Raw genomic sequence first — 18,321 nt, 5'->3', positions numbered from 1 at the left:
AACCCAATCTTTCACTATGCTAATCTTCATCTCCAGTACTGGACCTTTCATTCTGCACAGCAAAAATAATAGCAAAAGAAACCTGTTTAGTACAAAGCACTAGGAAAGTGGTAACTTATATTGCTACTGCCTCTTCTAGGGGCTGAAAAAATTAAAAAATCTCTGGAGATCTCAAATCAAAAGCTCCTATGAACCACTGGCACCACTACTGGGTTGTTTTAAACAGAGTTTCAGTCTAAAAAACCACACTTACCCCAAGTGGTCCAGATTACATATGCACATGTATTTATTTGAAAATTCTGGTTTCAAGAAGCGCAAAAATCAGTCCTGTTATTAAAAATACCTACAAACTATCTTGCTAGATCTCTAGACTTTGCCTGCAATACTTTAACACACCTAACTCAGATGAACTTGTCTTCCTGGCTGCCACTTGCCAAAACACCCGTGGCCAGCTCTTCACCCCTGGCTGGTTCTGCCTGACCATGAGCCATTCTGAATGACAGCAACTCCCTTCCCCAGCAGAGCTGAGGTAAAAAGGAAACACCAGTAAGATCATTGCCATTGCCACTAATTGTAACCAGAGCCATCAGCACTTTGGGGAATTACACACACATGGAATATCAGCAAACCTGAAGTTTCCTGTTCTGTTGAAAGGTAGCTCAGTGTTAGCAAACTCCAGGAAGTGACAGAAATAATTGAAGTGCAATGTGCTCTGGGATGACCCTGTTTGACAAGGAGGGTGGACCACATGACCCTCTGTGGTCTCTTCCAACCTCACCCATTCTGTGATAAAGGAGCCATAGCCACAGGAAAGTAGACAAGCTGTTTAACTGCTGCTTTTCTATCAGATCTTTTTAATATTTATGAAGATGTATATTGTGTGGTTTTCCTATCCTGGAACTATTTTGATATTCTTCTGCTAATATAGTTACCACTGATAATCAGGCACAGGTGATAAAGCTGGGACATAAGAATGGCTTTCAGCATTATGTCATGGTCCAAGATGCATCTTTGCATAGTTCCTGTACAGAATTATCTGGTATTATTATGCTGGAAGTAACACACCGCAGGACTTGCATCTCTTGTCACACGTGCTATGTCAACGCTTGCTTGGCAGGCTGGGGATGTAAATCAATGTTCTCACAACAGTGCTGAACTCTGAACTGTGGAAGCTATGGCACAGATGTGCCTGGCATTTTGCTGCCCTTGTTGAGCACAGTGAATTCCCACAGAGAACTGCGACAGACAAATCTTCAGTCATCTCAGCACAGTCAGGCCTGCCAAGAACCTAATTCTTCTTCTCATTTGTCACCTCCTGCCCCTCAAGCAAAAAAAGGGCTTGCCTAAAATTAAAAGGATCTGCTGGTACAGCTACATGGGTAAACCTCTTCGGTAAATACAAGTTTAAGCTGGTACAGCTTATATCGGATCACCGAATGAAACAAATGACAGCATCAGACTTTCCCATTGATACAACTGAATTTGCACTAATGCTTTTACAGGCACAGCTATATCCACTAAGAGCAGGGGCGTGTTTGTCATGTACCTAACCCAGTAACACTTCTAAAGCTAGAGCAAGCCCAAAGTATGTTAGCCAAACCCCATTTTTTTCAATCAGTACAGTCACATGCACTCTACTGGCTTTCACCAGCACAAGCATGTGGGTTAGATGCTACATCCCATCCTTTCCATGAATGAATAAAAAGGAACTGCTGGGCAAGGCAACCACCACTGATGGGCTCGGAATTCATGAGGATGTATATTATAAATCTAAACTGAGCATTTCTCAGTAATGGTATGAGGACTGAGTTACCAGAAAAGAAGTTTTACTTCTGAAAAAAAACTAGGAAGCTAAAAGCAAAAAAAGCCCACATCTCCTTGCATTCTTTGCTATTATTGGAATAGATAAACAACTCGTCTAAATCAACCTAAAGTTTTGCATATACAGAAATACTAGAAACAGCATCTCCAATCTCCTGCTTCATCTCAATCTAGGAGGTGCAATGAAAGTACAGCATGGGTTAAAAGCCTGGAAAAGTGAAGGAGACCTAATAATTTCTTTGTTCTTGTAAGGCATTCTGATCTGCAATATACTAGGTTCAAATTAGGCAGAACTTTTGTTTCATTGAAGTTCATTTTTATTCTCCACATCTTTGTTAGGGAGCCTTATATGTGCAAGAACTTGAACAGAAACATTGAGATTCTCCTATGAGGAATGCTTCTGCTAGACCAACAGTCCACAAGCCCAAAATGCTATCAGATGCTGTAATCAGTGCTATATGTAGTCAGTGCTACATACGTCAGAGAAAGATGAAATCATTGATCCGTCTGTCAATAGGGGAGAGACCTTCCTAATCCCCTCAGTATAATATGTCTATTCTGAAATCTTATAATCTCTTTATTTTATGTAGTGTAACTGTGGACATTCTTATTATGGATACTTAATCCTCTCAAAGATTATAAACTTCAGGCCTCAGTGACGTTACTGTAGCATTAAGTTCCTCAAGCTCACTGTGTTCCGCAAAGAAGCATTTCCATTAAGGTTTTTTATGTGTATCTCATATTCACTAAATGACCTGTGCCACATTATTGTGAGAACAGGGCTCTCCTGTTCATCCTTTCTCTGCGCTGTTCTTAACATTATTTGTAGGCTGATCTGCAGGAAGATAGTCAGGAAAGCTGATCTGAAGTAAAAAAAAGTTTTAGCTAAATTTTAATAGATTAGTTTATCTACAATGTTAAAATGGATAAATTATACTACATTAAATCCCAGTACAGGATTCACATTCAGAATGAAAATGATCTTAATAAATTTACTTCACTTTGCTTCCAAAGTAAATGGAGATAAACCAAATGAAAGCCACTTACATTTTGAATAACAGTATTTACACAGTGATTCCATATAATTCAACTCAGCTTTTTAAATTCCCATATTTTGTCACTTCATTATTTTTCCCTGTGTGTTCGTATGTAAACAAGTGTTCAAATCATTGTCTTTTTAAATCTCCTACGTTGCTCACAATTTCCATGCTTAACATCCACTCAATTTTGCCCTTACGTGGATCCTTTTTATTTTACTGTATCTTTTGGAGTCAGTATAACCAGGATTAAATAATTGCCATGATTAGGAGTGTTTCTACATTAAAGACCATCAGAGAATCACAGAACGGGTGAGGCTGGAAGGGACCACAGTGGGTCATCTGGTCCAACCTCCCTGCTCACGCAGGATTGTCCATGAGCACATTGCACAGGATTAAGTCCAGACAGTTCTGGAATATCTCCAATGAGGGAGACTCCACAACCTCTCTGGGCAATCTGTTCCAGTGCACGGTCACTGCACAGTAAAGAAGGTCTTCCTCATGTTCAGCTGGAACTTTCTGGTCATCACTGCAATAATTTTTGTACACTCATATATCCTGCTATTTTTATTAACATAAAAATCAGGCAAGACACTAATTAACTCTGTGTGGATGAAACATCTGAATTTTGAAATTGTCACAATAGCAAGTCTTTTAATTCAAAAGCTCCCATTAATATGTTACCTGGTGTAAGTAGCAAGAATTACTTTTCCTAAGAAATGGAAGAGTCTTGTCTGAGTCAACTTATGGCCAAACAAATGCTTAACACAGTGTAAAAATTGTCAGTCTCAACAAAAGCACCCCCATAGTCACATCTGTTGGGGATAGCTTTTAACTTCAACTTGCATGAACCGTGCACAAAACCAGTGATATGTCCATTAGGAATGTCAGCACAGAAGAGAGTTCACACCTCCAGCAGGTTTAGGATGAAACTACCCTGGACTGTGACAGCACCATGAGGGTCTATACTGCACCATAAGAGTAATCCATTTTTCCATTGTACTATGTATGCTAAAACCAGCAAATTCAGGAGTGAATACTTGTTTCCTAACAAGCTGCTTAACAGAGCAGTGGTGTTCTGGGGGATGCAGAGCAGATGACTCTCTGGACAGATGACACCAGAGAGTGTTGGAAAGAAAAGCAAGCGTAGCCAGCAAGGCAGAAGAGGCAAGTTGTCACACTTAGTGTTTCTGCCTGTTAAATCTGAATGCAACTAATTAGTTATCTCCTCTGCTAACACCTCCAACAGCACCAGGATTCTAAGAACATGCACCCCACAGGAATGCCCTTAGACAGACTTGCAAACTTTGTTGTAAGTCTCTAGGGCCCTGGTCTGCAGTGAAACCTTCTGGGGTACATGTAGGCATCTGTGTGCACATACAAACAAAGACCATCACTTGCTGCCTCTGGTTAAAGGTCAGGCCTACTCACATCTGCATTACAAGCATTTGTTAATGACCCAAGCACTAGCAACCACTACCTCACCAGGACTGGGTAGGTTTCCAAAATAAAGGCCATTTTGTTTCAATTCTTAATTTACTCTTCTTTCAACCTCACAGTTAAAGTCTTCCCTACCAGAGCCTTATCCAAAAGGATCCAAGTGACAACCATTCCCAGACCAGCCATTAGCCCAAGTATATACTCTGCTGCATTCACAATATCTAGGCTCTGTTAAGCTTGAAAAGAGATTTAAATTGGATTTCATTTCAGCATAGTATTATAAGATGCTTCATCTACTGGCAAACATGCATTTCAACCTTTTTGCCCCTAAGAACAGATACTCACACCACATTTTTGAAACTCAGCTGCTTGGTAGGAAACAACCCATGTTTTCTAGAACCTTTAAAGGGAACTTGGCTGGGAAACAAATCAGAATTCAGCTAGGACTAACCAGGGTAAGGGTTGCTTATATCTGCAGATTACCCCTCTCTGCTTTTCTAATTCACTCACTACGCCTTATCTTTCCATTAATCTTTAATAAACCTTTTAGCTAATTCCCCAAACACACACAATCTACATGACAGCAGGATACAGCGCAAAAGCAGTCCATGGATATGAGGAAATAGGTAGCAGAGGAATCAAAACTCTGCTGAGTTTTGATCAAAACAAAAGAAGTGAAACTTTTAGGATTAAAAATACCCAAACTGCAGGTCAGTGGAAAATGATGAGCAATCAGGACAAAGAAGCAGTAAGGGGAAAAGCAGGGAGGAGGAAGGGGACTGTTTAGGGTACTACTATTTATCTGGCTGTTGGATTCATTTTCTCAATGGGGCCCTCCTCTCTTTTCCACTCTGGTTCCACTTTGACAAAAACAGCAATCTGATTTCAAACTTGGGGCCTCTGAAATGTGGAAAACCCTCTCCATGCTGACAACACGATATAGCTAGATTAAAAGGTAAATGTAATTTAACCCACCCCAGCAGAAATGGTAATCAAATTATATTGCCTCTAAATATGATAAGTTTGGGAGTGGGGCCCTCAGGGGAAGAGAAGGTGTCTTGCAAACACAAACACAAAGAAACATGTCAAAGGGAACTGCTAAATCAATGCATGAGTTGTGACTTCAACCCTACCTCCCTCCCCCAGGGTGCTTGATAAGCTGCTGATTGCTTCTGAAATATCTACTACCAATGTTAGGAACTGATTAAGCAGCTTACAAAGCACTGGGGGCTAATAGACAGGCCCACCAGGGAGACTGCAGCTCTGGAGTTAAGTAGCTTGCTTTTTCATGGCTTGATTATTAAGGATGAGATAGCAGAACATGCTGAAAAGATGTGGAAACAGTTTTAGACCCCAGGCGACTGGCCTTTTTATTTTATATATGGCATCATTTCTACTCTGTGACTTCACCAGCCAACAAAAGCCATGTTTGCTGTTGTTCTGTAGTCTCCATCTCCGAGGGGCATGTGAACTACTTCGAATTAATGTGTCAGCTGAACGTCCAGAACTATGCTACCCTTATCCTGCAGAAACTAGAGAAGGGAAACATAGGTGAAAGAAACTTAAAATACTGTGTTTCACACGTCACTGGCAATAGCTTACAGGGTGAACACAGATGTGCCCATGTCAGCCAGCACATCTCACCTCATAGCTTCCTCCATTGTCATTTGAGCACTGCAGCACATTCACCTGAGATTCCCTATCCTCTGTTTTCAGCTCTGTATTCCAAATTCTTCTTGTCTAATCTGTTACATAATAAAATTCTGCCATTCAGATGTACTGCAAGGTCCTTGCTTAGTTCAAACAATATCAATGCAAAGACACATTTTGCTGGCACATTACCTCTCCCATGGTCACATCTGTCATGGTAACACTGCGTGGCTTAACTCTGTGTAGCAGGCTTGCTGAGGTTTTTGAGGTTCTTGGGGGGGAAGATGGGTTTTTTTTTCCCCCTCGTGGCCACGCCCAGCACACTTTGTAAATAATCATGTAGCACTTGAGACTGTACAAATTCATAAATTCCTGAATAAGTACTCTTTCAAGCAAAGAAATAAATACTACTTGTCACCTGCAGGCTGAAACTTAGATGAGAATTCATTGATCAGATGAAAATTTCTCAGAGCAAAGCTCTCTTTGCAGACTACAGTTTTCTTTCAGAGTCTCTTCCCAGCCCCATTTGAACACTGATGCTCTAGGCTTTCTCTCTTTCATCCCTAACCAATGTCCCTGTTAACCCATTTCTATACTAAACTATAAACCACAGGGATGACTTGGAAGTACAGCTATTTATGCCACGATTAGCTAGAAGAGGAATGTACAGTTAGCACTGAAGGTGAGAACAGGTTTGATGTGTAACAGGTAGAATTAATTGAGGACACTTACCTGCTGAAGGTCTGCAAGAGAGTAAAGATGGATTTGCTGGAGAAGATACTCTCTGGGAAAGATCCTAGAAAAGAGAAAAATGGATGTGTGTCACACCTTTTTGACTGGGAAACTTAAAAGTTTCCTCTCCCCACCAAATAGCTGCAGAACAATGATGCTGGACAGAGAGCTTGTCAGAAGCTGGAATTAGGTCACCCTTTAAGCATCAGCTACTTACAGCATTCCACATGGGCACAACAATTCCACAATAAGAATAAATGCTGTACCAGTGTCATTCTCCAATTGTCAGGTCATGTACAGTGACGTTTAGAGCCACTGAAAGCTCTTCCTCAGCATAGATGGTGTTTCTTTAAACAATTAATCCAGTAATAAAAACAAATAACTCATTTAAAGCACTGAAAGTATTAATTAAAACTATTCCTTATGCATTTTAGTACAAGATTCCTGGTCTGCTACAAAGATGTAATAGTTAGTTTCAGACATGATTTATGGCTTTGTAACTGAAATAACTATATTGGGAAAAAGGTCATGCAGATACTGTTCTTGAAACGTGAAGTTGATTGATATCAATTACCTTTTGCATACAGAAATATATGTATTGGTATAGTCTTTGTAATGACTTATTTGAGAAAGCACTATTTACCTTAAAATAAGCAAAGGTTTCAGGCAAGACCATTGCTTATGCACTGACAGATCTATTCAGTAAAGCTAAATTACAGAAACCTGAACAGGGAAGAGATGTCCTAATCAGAGTGACTGGCAGTAAAATGAAAAACTGGGTTAAAGTAACATCACAGAGAAAAAAAAAGGACATTGTAAAGGCAAGTGGATATCAGCTAAAAAAGTTTATGAAAACCTATGTATCTACCATAAAGATGTCAGGAAGAGAAAAAGTACATCTAATTAAAACATCTATCTTCGTATGCACACACAGAGAAACAACCACCTGACCAGATTTTATTTTTCCATTCACACAGAACAAATACACCACACTAAGGTATTTTAGGGAGTGGAGAGTCACATCACTCCTGCAAATAAAGCAACCAAGTATCTCAAGAGGTGAAACTCACACTACATGTGTTTCTCTCTTAGAGCAGAAATTGTGAACTCTGTTCCTACATAACAATCAGGTAGTTTTAAGGCAATACAGAAATGAAACTCTTGACATTATTAAATGCACAAATAAAGTTCTGGAAAAGACTGGTTTGTAATGGTAGAACTGAATGGCAGAGAACAGAGAGATCACTGGATATGTTCAAAAAAACCCCAAAGATACTGAAAGGCCAATACGAACTTACATGATCACAATGTGAGACTAATGAGAAAGCACACAGCAAACTCACTGAAAATATTTTAGAAGTTGCAACAACATAATCAGCTGAAACACTGATCAACAGGGCTAAGACTACCAACTGCAATGTTTCCACAGAACACTGAATCTAAGAAATAATGAAAACACCTCAGTTCCTTGTACTCCACTAGTTGTCTTAAGCAACTACCTTAAACTGATGCTTTGAAAGCTGTCTTGAAGGGCCTAGGACTTCTCACTGCTGTTAAGGTGAGCACTACAAAGTCTCATAAGTCCTTTTGTACTTTTGAAAAAAATTTAAGCTTTACTGGGGTGAAAGGAGAAAAGTTCTGCAAGCAAGGCACTGACAACAGAGCACTGCCCATCTTAGGCACTCTTCTGGAGCTGGACTGTGCCCTTGCTCCTTTTCACCCACCAAGCATATTCACTCTGCCCACCCAATTCTCATCTGCAGTCTCCCTAGGATACTGCCATTTTCCCCTCTCAGCTCTGTCGGTGATACCCATTGCTCCTTTTAGAAGTGAATGTGTTTCAGTGGCTCTGCTGCATCACACCTTCATAATACATTTGGCACAATGTCAAAGACCACTCGAAAACAGTCAAAATCCAGATATCAGACAACATATGACACTGAGATTCCTCATTTGCATATAGCAGATTTATTAAAACTGATTGCTAATGAGTCAACTCTGAACAGCATTTTGAAGCATCAGTATTTTTTCAGCTCAGATAGAATTTCTTTCATTAAAATGTCCCCATCATTATCCCCTGATCACACAGACAGGCACTAAGCAGTGCCGTAGCTTTGCCAGGAACTACATTATTTGCTGATGCCCTTACAGCATTGCTGAGGAAAACAATTAGCTAATGAAAGATTTCCTTTTTCAGGAAATTGCCTGAATAGCCCATAAAGCAGAAACTGTCAACGACTTGGTATCGATGACTAACATCACATTCCCCTGCCTTCAAGGACAGCATTTTATTTCCTGCAAGTTCTATCTCCTAATAAAAAGTGTGCAGATGAAAAGCAAACTCATGAATTCCTTTGTGAGTCTCAGCCAGTACAGGCCCTAGTGACAAACATCCTACCCCTGTACCTGTCCCCTTCCCTAAGACATGTTAGTTTGCAGCAACAGCTCTGCAGAGCAGGCATCCAACACACCTCCTCCTTTCCAAATCTATTTCCAGGAAAAGAATTAGGTACTGCCCTCCCAGTCTTATGCAAGACATATATATACACACACATACTTGGCGCTCAAGTGAGAGGAGTGATTATTTCCATTGCTGTGGAAACTGAGGCATAAAAAGACCCTCAGAAAGTAAGACTGGTCCAGCTTTGGATTTGCAGTTCTTCTATCGGCTCGAAAAATTAAAATTGGCCACAGAGAAACAGCTGAGCAGCCCAAGCTCACAAATACAACAGCATTTACAAAACTTCTTATGAAGTAACCAGATCAGTTCCTGTATGATTTCCAATACATGTAGAGGTGCAAACCACACCTTCAACACTTGCCCACAACACCAGAGGTGGAAAGTATACAGCTCCATGACTGTGAAATCCTGAAATTGCCTAAAAGGAGGATGCTCAGCCCCCAGTCATATAAATTGTCTTCACCACACCTGTGGTGAGCTGAGCAACTGCTTCAAAAACACATCTTGCTGTGCTGCATGTCTGCAATTAAGATCTCATCCAGAAAATTTCTATTAGTCCCATTTGGAAAGAAAAACCAAACTCAAGAGCTACCTGAATGTAACTGGCGAAGCCACCTCCCAAAACCTCATCTGTTCATTGCCAGTTTTTGTGAGCCTCTAGTGGGTGGGTAACGAGAATATAACAGACACCAAAATATCCAACTTGAATACATTTTCAAAAAAAATTCATCATAAAATGCAAGCAAATCAGTTGGGGCAGGACATCTGCACAGACCAAGTAGTCCAGTGAGCAAGAAAATGACTGATGGCCCGTTTCCGACGTCTTGCTTGCCTGCACAGGTTCTCTGAGCCTAATGAGGTCATGGCTTATATAAAGTCTTTTTCAGTAGCAGGCACACAGGACTAATTCAGAGCCTGTTGCTTCTCAACCCGCACACCTCCTTTCATGTAACTAGTAGGAAAGTAGAGTCTATGCCCTCTCCAACCCTCTGTCATCTGCAATTGAAATTGGCCAGAGGAAACCAAAGTCAGTAGAGAACAGCAGGTGAGATGAGGCTCACACAAACACCATGCCACTGCATTAGTGTCCAGACAAAGTATTTCAAGGCATCCAGATCAACCTAAAATCACATTAGTTTCAAAAATCTCACACAGACTACAGAACAGGCTAAGATAACTACACTTAGAAGCACTTCACTAGAAAATACTTATTTACTTTCTGCATGAGGTTTGCACCAGGAGCTTTTAGCATGCTTGGGTTAATACAAGACCTTGATCCAAAAAGACCAAAACACGTGCCTGCCTTTTATTTTTCCCTTGATATAAAGGTCCTTTATAAACACCAAATGGGAAATCTCTGATTAGTTATTTGAAAGCAAAATAATAGACGTCAGTTTTGTAAATCTCTTGATCGATGTGCTACAACTAACTAGATTTTTTTTTAAAGTTGGTCAATTAAAAGCATTCAATAAACAGTGTCCTTTCAGTCAAATCTTAACACAGAAAAAAACTGGAGTGAGCTAAACAGAGGTCAACCACAAGATGTTAAGACTTATCACAATAAAAACTCAAACCTCTGCTGCTTCAGAGTGTGACCTGTGACCCTGGAGAGGCAAATGGTATCAAGAGCACATCGCACTAAAAGCACCTTCTAAGCTTTCACAGTTTGGAAACTCCTGGAACAGTTTCACCATTGATGAGTCACAGGATTGAGGTGCTGTTAGCCCTGGCTGCTAGTCAGGGTTTAGGTGAGGTGAACAAACCAAGTTCAACGTTAAACAGCCCTCTAGCTTTGCCAGTTCCTGGGAACAATGAAATCCAAAGTCCTACCGGTTAAAGGTCTCTAAATTGCTTTATTGTTATGTCCTAGATATAAACACAATCGATGCAAGCAGGAAAGAAACCCACCATCAGAGACTTTTGGTCCAACTAAAAGAGAAAATTGAGCATTCTTAGTTTGTGATTATTACTCTTTTTTTGTTTGATACTTCGTAATCTGAATTATAACTTTCAGTCAAGACAGAACCAGAAATTTCATCTGTTCCCTTTTGGATGATCTTATCAGGTAAGTATTTGCACAAACAAAGGTTATCTTTTAGTGTCCTCTTGCAAACAGAACCACTGATAAGACTTTGCTTTTTGCATTTGGACAAAGTGTGTAGTCATGGTGCTTTGTTAGCACTAAGTAATTGCTCTGCATTTAAAGCCTGTTTATCATCAGCTTAGGTAATTTTTCTTCAATGGGTTAAATACCCTGACAGCTCTGCTAAAGCTACAACCAATTAATCTGTCCATGCCTGACACTATAACCAAAGTACAAACGTGATAAGCAGGAGGAACTCTTCTTTTTACAATGCAATCAAAAGCAATCAAGTTTGCTGGCAGGTGGGCACAACCAAATCTCCTTTGTACCAAAAGGCCTGTTGAAACCTAGGATGGGAGGGGAAGCTGGCACCACGATTTCATGCGCCAGCCAGGAGTGTCTTGTTTGACCAGGTTGAGAACTGTATGACTGAGCTCTGACTCACGGGGGACGCAGATGCACCAGTCTAGCACACTGCCACCTCTCCACCCCTCTGCAGGAAGCTGCTACACCCACAGCTGGCAGAGCACCATGGGTACCAAGTCCATTTCCTCAAACAGCACCGTTCATTCCCTGGCACTGCAACTTACACCACCAACAGCTCACTTTGGAGCTACTGCACCACACTGCGAACCAAAGCAGGTGACAGGCCAGCACATGCTGGTTACTGCTGTTCCTGTATATTTTGCCCCTGGACAAGAGGTGAGACACCCTCTGAGGTCTCTCCCCGTGCACCTCCACCAGCTGCGGCCGCATGTGGAGCAGACGGGTAGGACCTCACTGACAGCTCCAACTTCTCAGGGTTACGCTTTGGTTTTAAAAGCACAGAGGGGTATCAGTGAATTGCCAGTTATCCCAAATACACATAGCAGGGTAAATAATATCTCTTGCAATACATTTGATATGGGTGCTGTTAATTTAAGTAGAGAACGGAATCAGAGGTGAGGGGAAAAGGTAGGATTTTTTGGCAGTGTTTCTAATTCCCATCGTTATGTTCAGGCTTTTGATTTTGTATTTCCTTGGAAATCTTAGCTCTTGGAAGTTTGTTGGGAGAGGAGATCCCAAACTTTCCAACCAACAAAAATTACTCAGGAAAGCAGGGCCCTGGGAAACTCTGTGACTTTTTAAAGTCAAAAGATATTAATAAATGGATTAATTTAAAGCAAAACGTCCCACTACTTATTTATTTAATTCTCATGGTATTAAAACAGATTAATACTTTTTTCTAATTCTATGGATTTTTCTAAAAACGTGTTTGTGAATCATTTCACATTCAAGAGGTATGAACACTCTTCTAGTTATGCTCTGGGAACAGTCATTCCTACATATCTTCAGCCCACACTAAGTGCTAGATTTATTAGCAAGCATGTCCAGGTAAGGTGTTATTTCATGCTGTCAGGAAATTCCCCGTGAGCATCCCAATATTAAAAGAGTTACTCTCATCATCCATTAGCAATCCTGAACCAGTACATAAACTTTCAACTAAAATGCAGTACCTCAACCCTCCTTCCTCTGTGGTTCCTTGAGCAAGGTTATGGGAACATTGTGAAAGATAAGAATTAACACAAATCAAACTTAGGAATCAAGTAACACTGTTACTAAAAGCAGAATGCAGAAAATTAGACACACACAGTTTCATTTTGAAATCAAAATACCTTACATACCCCAATTAACTTGAATTTAAGAATAAGAAAATGCTCTTTGATTTTGTCAGGCACTTTTGAACCCTTGCAGTTTGCTGCTGGAAGTCCTGATATAAAAACATAGGGATAAAAATGGCATAAGTCATACTTAACACGGTGTCCACATCTAACAGGAACTTATTTTTAAATCATTACCTTTTTTTTTTAAAGCAAACCTAGTCTCAAAAAGTGAATGGAAACTACCCTTGTGAAAGGGATGTAATATTACTCATCTCTTTGACAAGGAGATGCAGGTGTGCCCCTAGACTGGAAAATGCTGCTGTGAACTGAAAGATCTACCTGTCCTCTCGAAGACTTATCATGGAAAACTCTAGCATGCTCCTCAGCTGTATGCTTATCATGGTAGAGCACTGGCTTGTGCTTTTAACCTTCCCTTGATGTGAACAGACAGCAGTACTGCCTCCACCCTGGCTGCTCTGGCACACATCTCATTGCTCCAGCTCTGTTTGTTATTACCTCCAGTTGAAAAGAAAGCTCAAATTCCACCTTAAGACCATCCCCTCAGTTTTAGCCAAGGACTTTTTAAGATATTGACTTGCAAGAACTCTGGATACATAGTTACTTCATCCAAAAGGGAGAAGAGTTGAAACAAAGAGATGGAGGTGGTCTGTTTGTAGGAACTCCATCAACTGGCATGCTTTATTTCAGCCACTGCAATGACTACGCGCATGCAGGATCTATACAAAACAAGTGGTTTGTGCATACTTCTCTGCATTTATTTTCTCACCTTTCCTCACTTTCACAGAATATTCTAAGTTGGAAGGGACCCACAAGTATCATCGAGTCCAACTCTTAAGTGAAATAGACTTTAGGATGTTGTTTTGTCTTAACACTGGCTCCTCTCGGGACAACCAGATATCCCCTTTGAATTGAGTTTCCCTCTTGCCCTCTTTCCAATCACCCATGCAATAAATTTTCTTCTTCTATTGGTCTCATCATTATCTCAGAGCCCCAAGTGCTATGAAACCATATCCTTCTGTTCCTTTCCTGCTCAAACTTTCTTTTTGCAGTTTACTGCTTTCACAAATTGTGTCTTTGTTCTCCTGCTTTGGAATTTTCCACTCTCCAAATGGCCTAACCATTGCAAAGAAAATGGAGAAAACAGTCCCCTTTGACAGTCTGGACATGACTTAGTGACCTTCTATTGTCCTTGGTCTGAAAGATGACAGCCCCAGCTTCACACACATGAGGTATTTGGTGGTATAGTGATTGCATAAGATCAGTCAGGATTCCTGCAATGTGTTTAGACAGGTTCCCCAATTGCCACACAAATATTTTGAAAGTAATCTACTCCTGTGTCAGAAGCAATATGTCTAAGGCCTCACTGTAGGAAGTGACAGGACTCTATTGTTCAGCATTACTGAATTTGGGCTTGTTTCACTTCGTGCTGACAGACCAGCAGGCTCAGCCAGGACCACAGGTCTGCAACACTGGAGGTGTACCTTTAACCTCCTGCAGCAACAGCAAGCTCTAATTTGGTCTTCCTGTAAGATGCTAAGTAATGTATCCAGCACTGAAGTTTTGCTAGGGTAAAATTGATGTATTGCTGTTCTGGAGCTGACAGACAAATGGTATCAGGCAGAGACGAGTAACAAGAGGGAAATTTTTCCATTTAGTTTCTCACCACCATTCAGATTCACTTACAGAACTAGGGCACTGCAAGAAGCACTAATGCATAGGGGAATGTGCTACAAAACATTTACCTTGTGTCACTGTCATTGGCCTAAAGTATCTGGGCTAGCAGCACCTGAACTGCAAGTTTAGATAGCTGAGAGACAGCTGAGAGAGCAGAGAGCCCAGAGGGCTCCCCAGAGCCAAGGTTGACCTGGGTTACCCTACAGGAGACATGGAGGTACCTGGAGACATCCAAAAAAATCATTGTGACAGTTCCTTGACCTGAAGGACTTTCAATCGCAACAGGAACAAAGCAAACCCAGAACAGAACTTGCATCATTCAGCACGGTTTCACAGAATACCCTCATTATTTAACGGACTTGGAGATTCTCACTGTTTCCCGGCCATCAGTTTTATTGAATCCGTCGTGTTTGCCTGTGCCATTCATTTACCATCTCACAATCTGCAGGTGGTGGTGGGATCTGTACAGTTCCACTCGTACCAATTCTGTGTTGGCTCGAGGTTTCAGTCTTGTATGTTTTTGCCTGAACAGCATCCCCACAAGCAAAGCTACCAAAACAAGTGAGAACTTGTTGAGTAAAGATGTTTGAGGCAAATGATGTGTGTTGCAATACCGAGGTGACAGTTACAGCAAACTAGGCATAACAACATCCCTTGTAAAACAGGGAACTCAGCAACAGGGCCAGAGTCTCATTTGGCTAATATTAGAGGAACACTGCAGATACACGCTGGTGAAGGGCCTTATTTCACCTCCCAGCCAAGTCCAGGTTCCTTTTTTTTTTTCACCTTGCAAATATAAAAAGAGCTTAGAATACAGTGGAGCAATAGGTGAGAATAAATCACTATAACTGATGACCATTTTTATTGCAAGCCTTCTAGCTACTTTTAGGATTTCTTCTGTGTCTTTTCCTTTCTTCCTTCCTTCTTTTTTACTTAGTCACTTGCTTCTTGAAAGTTCACAATGTGGTATCAGCCCTGAGTTCTCTGCTAGATCCCAAGTTTCAAAATTCTTAAAGTACCTATGTACCCCAAACAATATAAATAACGTGTCCACATTTAAACCAACTGGATCCTGAGCTAACCTGGTTTATAGCCATCTGGAAGTCTTCAGAAAAAGTGACTGTAAGCACTGTAAACAGTTTTGTCTTCACAGAGGACACCAAGAGTTTCCAACTTCATTGCCGTCTTCATTTTGTGATCTGGGCTGAAGAGCAGGGTGTAGATTTAAAGTAGATGATAATGCAAATAGTATTAATAAAAGAAACCTCAGAGTGATCTGCTTTTCCCTAATAAGGCAGGCTCTATCAGTGTCCCAGAGGCAGCAAGGTGCCAATACAATTAATCAGTCTGTTTTTAGTTCTCTGTAGACAGCAATATTAACAGTTTGTTTCAATCTGTTTATATGGGTCTGACAGGTCTTCAAGATGCTGTGTTCACTTTCTTGTGATTAATAGTTATTCACATACTAAGGTGAAGACCAAGGAGAAAAAGAATGTTTTTAGAGCAGGACAGATAACTGGATTTGCTCTCCCAGTTTTTCATTTCTAATTAGGAAAGAGTACTAAGCTTAGGAATGCTGTCTCACCATACTGTTTAAACTCCTCCTTTTCTTGCAACTTGTCCATGTGATGAACCAAAGGAAAATTTAAATCACATATTTTCTTTGTTTACTTTTCAGCTCTGCTCTATAAAATCATCACATTGATAGTGAATGTCTGCACACTGGGATACTAGATGAAGAATGCAAAACCATTGGGAGCACTTTGAGCAAGGAATAACTCCTTCTGGGAAAAGAAGTTTTTTTTCTTTTCATATCTTCAAACCTCTTAAGAGAGATCTGAGGGAGCAGTTGACCACCAAATCCACTTCACAGAGCAAGAAGGGGCTGGACTCTAAGGTCTGTTTTGTACATTCCTTCAGTGCCTTTTACACTTTTAAAAAGTCCTGGAGATGCTTCCCTAGTACAAAATCAAACCTCTCCTGGGCTGGGGGTCCTTCCCTCCACCACAGAGAGCTTTAATTGGAGACAGTGTGAAGGAAACCTCAGATAAGAAACAGGAGCATTTGGAATATTTTTTCCCAGTTTCCCCGTCTGCCATTCTGGGTGTTTCATTTTGATACAGGGACATTTTCTCTCTCTTCCCTGCCCCAAGAAAAGACCATGCTCACATTTCTGTGATAATTTTTGTCCATTCTCTCTTCTGTCCATTTCCTCAGTATTTGTCATCTCTCCTTTTTGGAGGTAGGTTTTGGCGTTCCCCCTTTGCCCTGGTTTCTCCATTAATTCTTAATTTTCTGAGATCCCTTCCCTCCTTGAATCTCCTTCTCCTGGGTTTCCCTTATCCCCCCCTTTTTTTTTCTCTAGTTTATTGATTTCTCTGCTTAGGTCTCATTTGAACTCTCTTCTTTTACTCTCTTAACCAAGTCCATTCAGTTTCCTGCTTCCCTCTCTATTTTAATCAGAGAATTATTTTCTTCAACATTAATCAGAAAGCATCACTTCCTTTTTGCCACTTCTTCTGAACAGCAGCCTTCACAAATCTTATTTTCCTTTTAGTTTCATCACTGCTGAAGGGGATGGCATAGAAAAGTTATTATAGCTGAACAGGAAAACAGCTTTGCAAGATAATTCCATCCTCTAGAATAAAAGAAGAACCATCCTAAATTTTAAAATGCTGTAAGCTGCCCTAACAAATAATAGAAATTGAGTATTAAAACACAAGCACATATTAAGTGGGTCTGATACAAAAACTCTCCAGAAACCTGTTGCTGCATCCTTCTCTTAGTTGTTCTAGGTAGTTCACCAAAGCAATGACATAGGTTATGTACCAAATGGCAGACCAGCTCTCCTTACCTGGGATAAAGGCACTAATGCAGCCTCCTCCCCCTTCCAGAGAATTCAGGTCCCTAAAACACCATGCTGAAAATACAGTCACTGATGTCACCTGCTTTCTTGCCCTTCAGCAGCTCACAATTTCAAAGCAGTGGCTTTCCTACTTGCAAGTCTTATCTTAAAAACTGGGGTATACAAATGCTTACAGATGCATCAGGTCAGCTGCATGTGCCTAGAGCTACTCACCTCACAGTACAGCATGACAGACACATCTCCCCATCTCTTTTGAAGATCCACAACAAAAGTTATTTGGCTTTTTAAGGTCACAACTGTGGCTTGATGGTTTTAAAAAGATTGATAATTTTTAGCTTGTTAATAAAAATACAGAAGTAGCTGAATGGACTAAGATACAGCACTTCTAAAATGAAGTTCACTTTTTATAGAACTACTATTTCCATCACAGCAAACGCAATATGAAACACTTTTTGCTGTGCTATGACCACGTGTTTTCCAATAAACAAAACATTCAGCACAGCCATGTCATGGATACTGAGTGAGAAAGAGCCCAACTGCGCTGGTGTCACATAAATCACATCCTGGGTCATGTGCTGGGGGACTACATCTGGCCTCTGCCTCTGGGTGAGGTCATCTCACAGAAGTCAGAAGCACTGGACAGGCGGTTGACTCTGGCCCCTCTCATGTTTTGCCACAGTGTGACGTGTTTCAAAGGTCCCAACAGTGGCTACTACACTGTGATGCCACAGCAGGGAGCATGAGATATCTCACCTGACTGAAAATAATCACACACAGCCAGGAAGCCTGAGGAGGAGTAAAAGATATTCACCACAGTGTGTGACCCCCTGGACTGATAGCTGTCAAGAACAACTTTGGATATTCAGACCCTACAAAATCATTTTCTTTGCCAT

General features: G+C 40.8%; 1 protein-coding gene across 4 annotated transcripts in view; it reads right to left on the bottom strand.

Annotated features, from left to right (window-relative positions):
- PLEKHM3 (pleckstrin homology domain containing M3) overlaps positions 1-18,321 on the bottom strand; it is a 93,781-nt gene that overhangs the window by 28,745 nt on the left and 46,715 nt on the right. For all 4 annotated transcript variants that reach the window (XM_027678286.1, XM_027678287.1, XM_027678288.1 and 1 more), the window contains one exon: positions 6,681-6,744. In XM_027678286.1, coding sequence (XP_027534087.1) covers positions 6,681-6,744 — 64 coding nt within the window. The remainder of the gene's footprint in view (positions 1-6,680; positions 6,745-18,321) is intronic.

The sequence above is a fragment of the Neopelma chrysocephalum genome, unplaced genomic scaffold, assembly GCF_003984885.1.
Source record: "Neopelma chrysocephalum unplaced genomic scaffold, ASM398488v2 Primary Assembly neopelma1_44, whole genome shotgun sequence".
Taxonomy (NCBI): Eukaryota; Metazoa; Chordata; class Aves; order Passeriformes; family Pipridae; genus Neopelma; species Neopelma chrysocephalum.
This window is presented reverse-complemented; position numbering and strand designations above follow the sequence as displayed.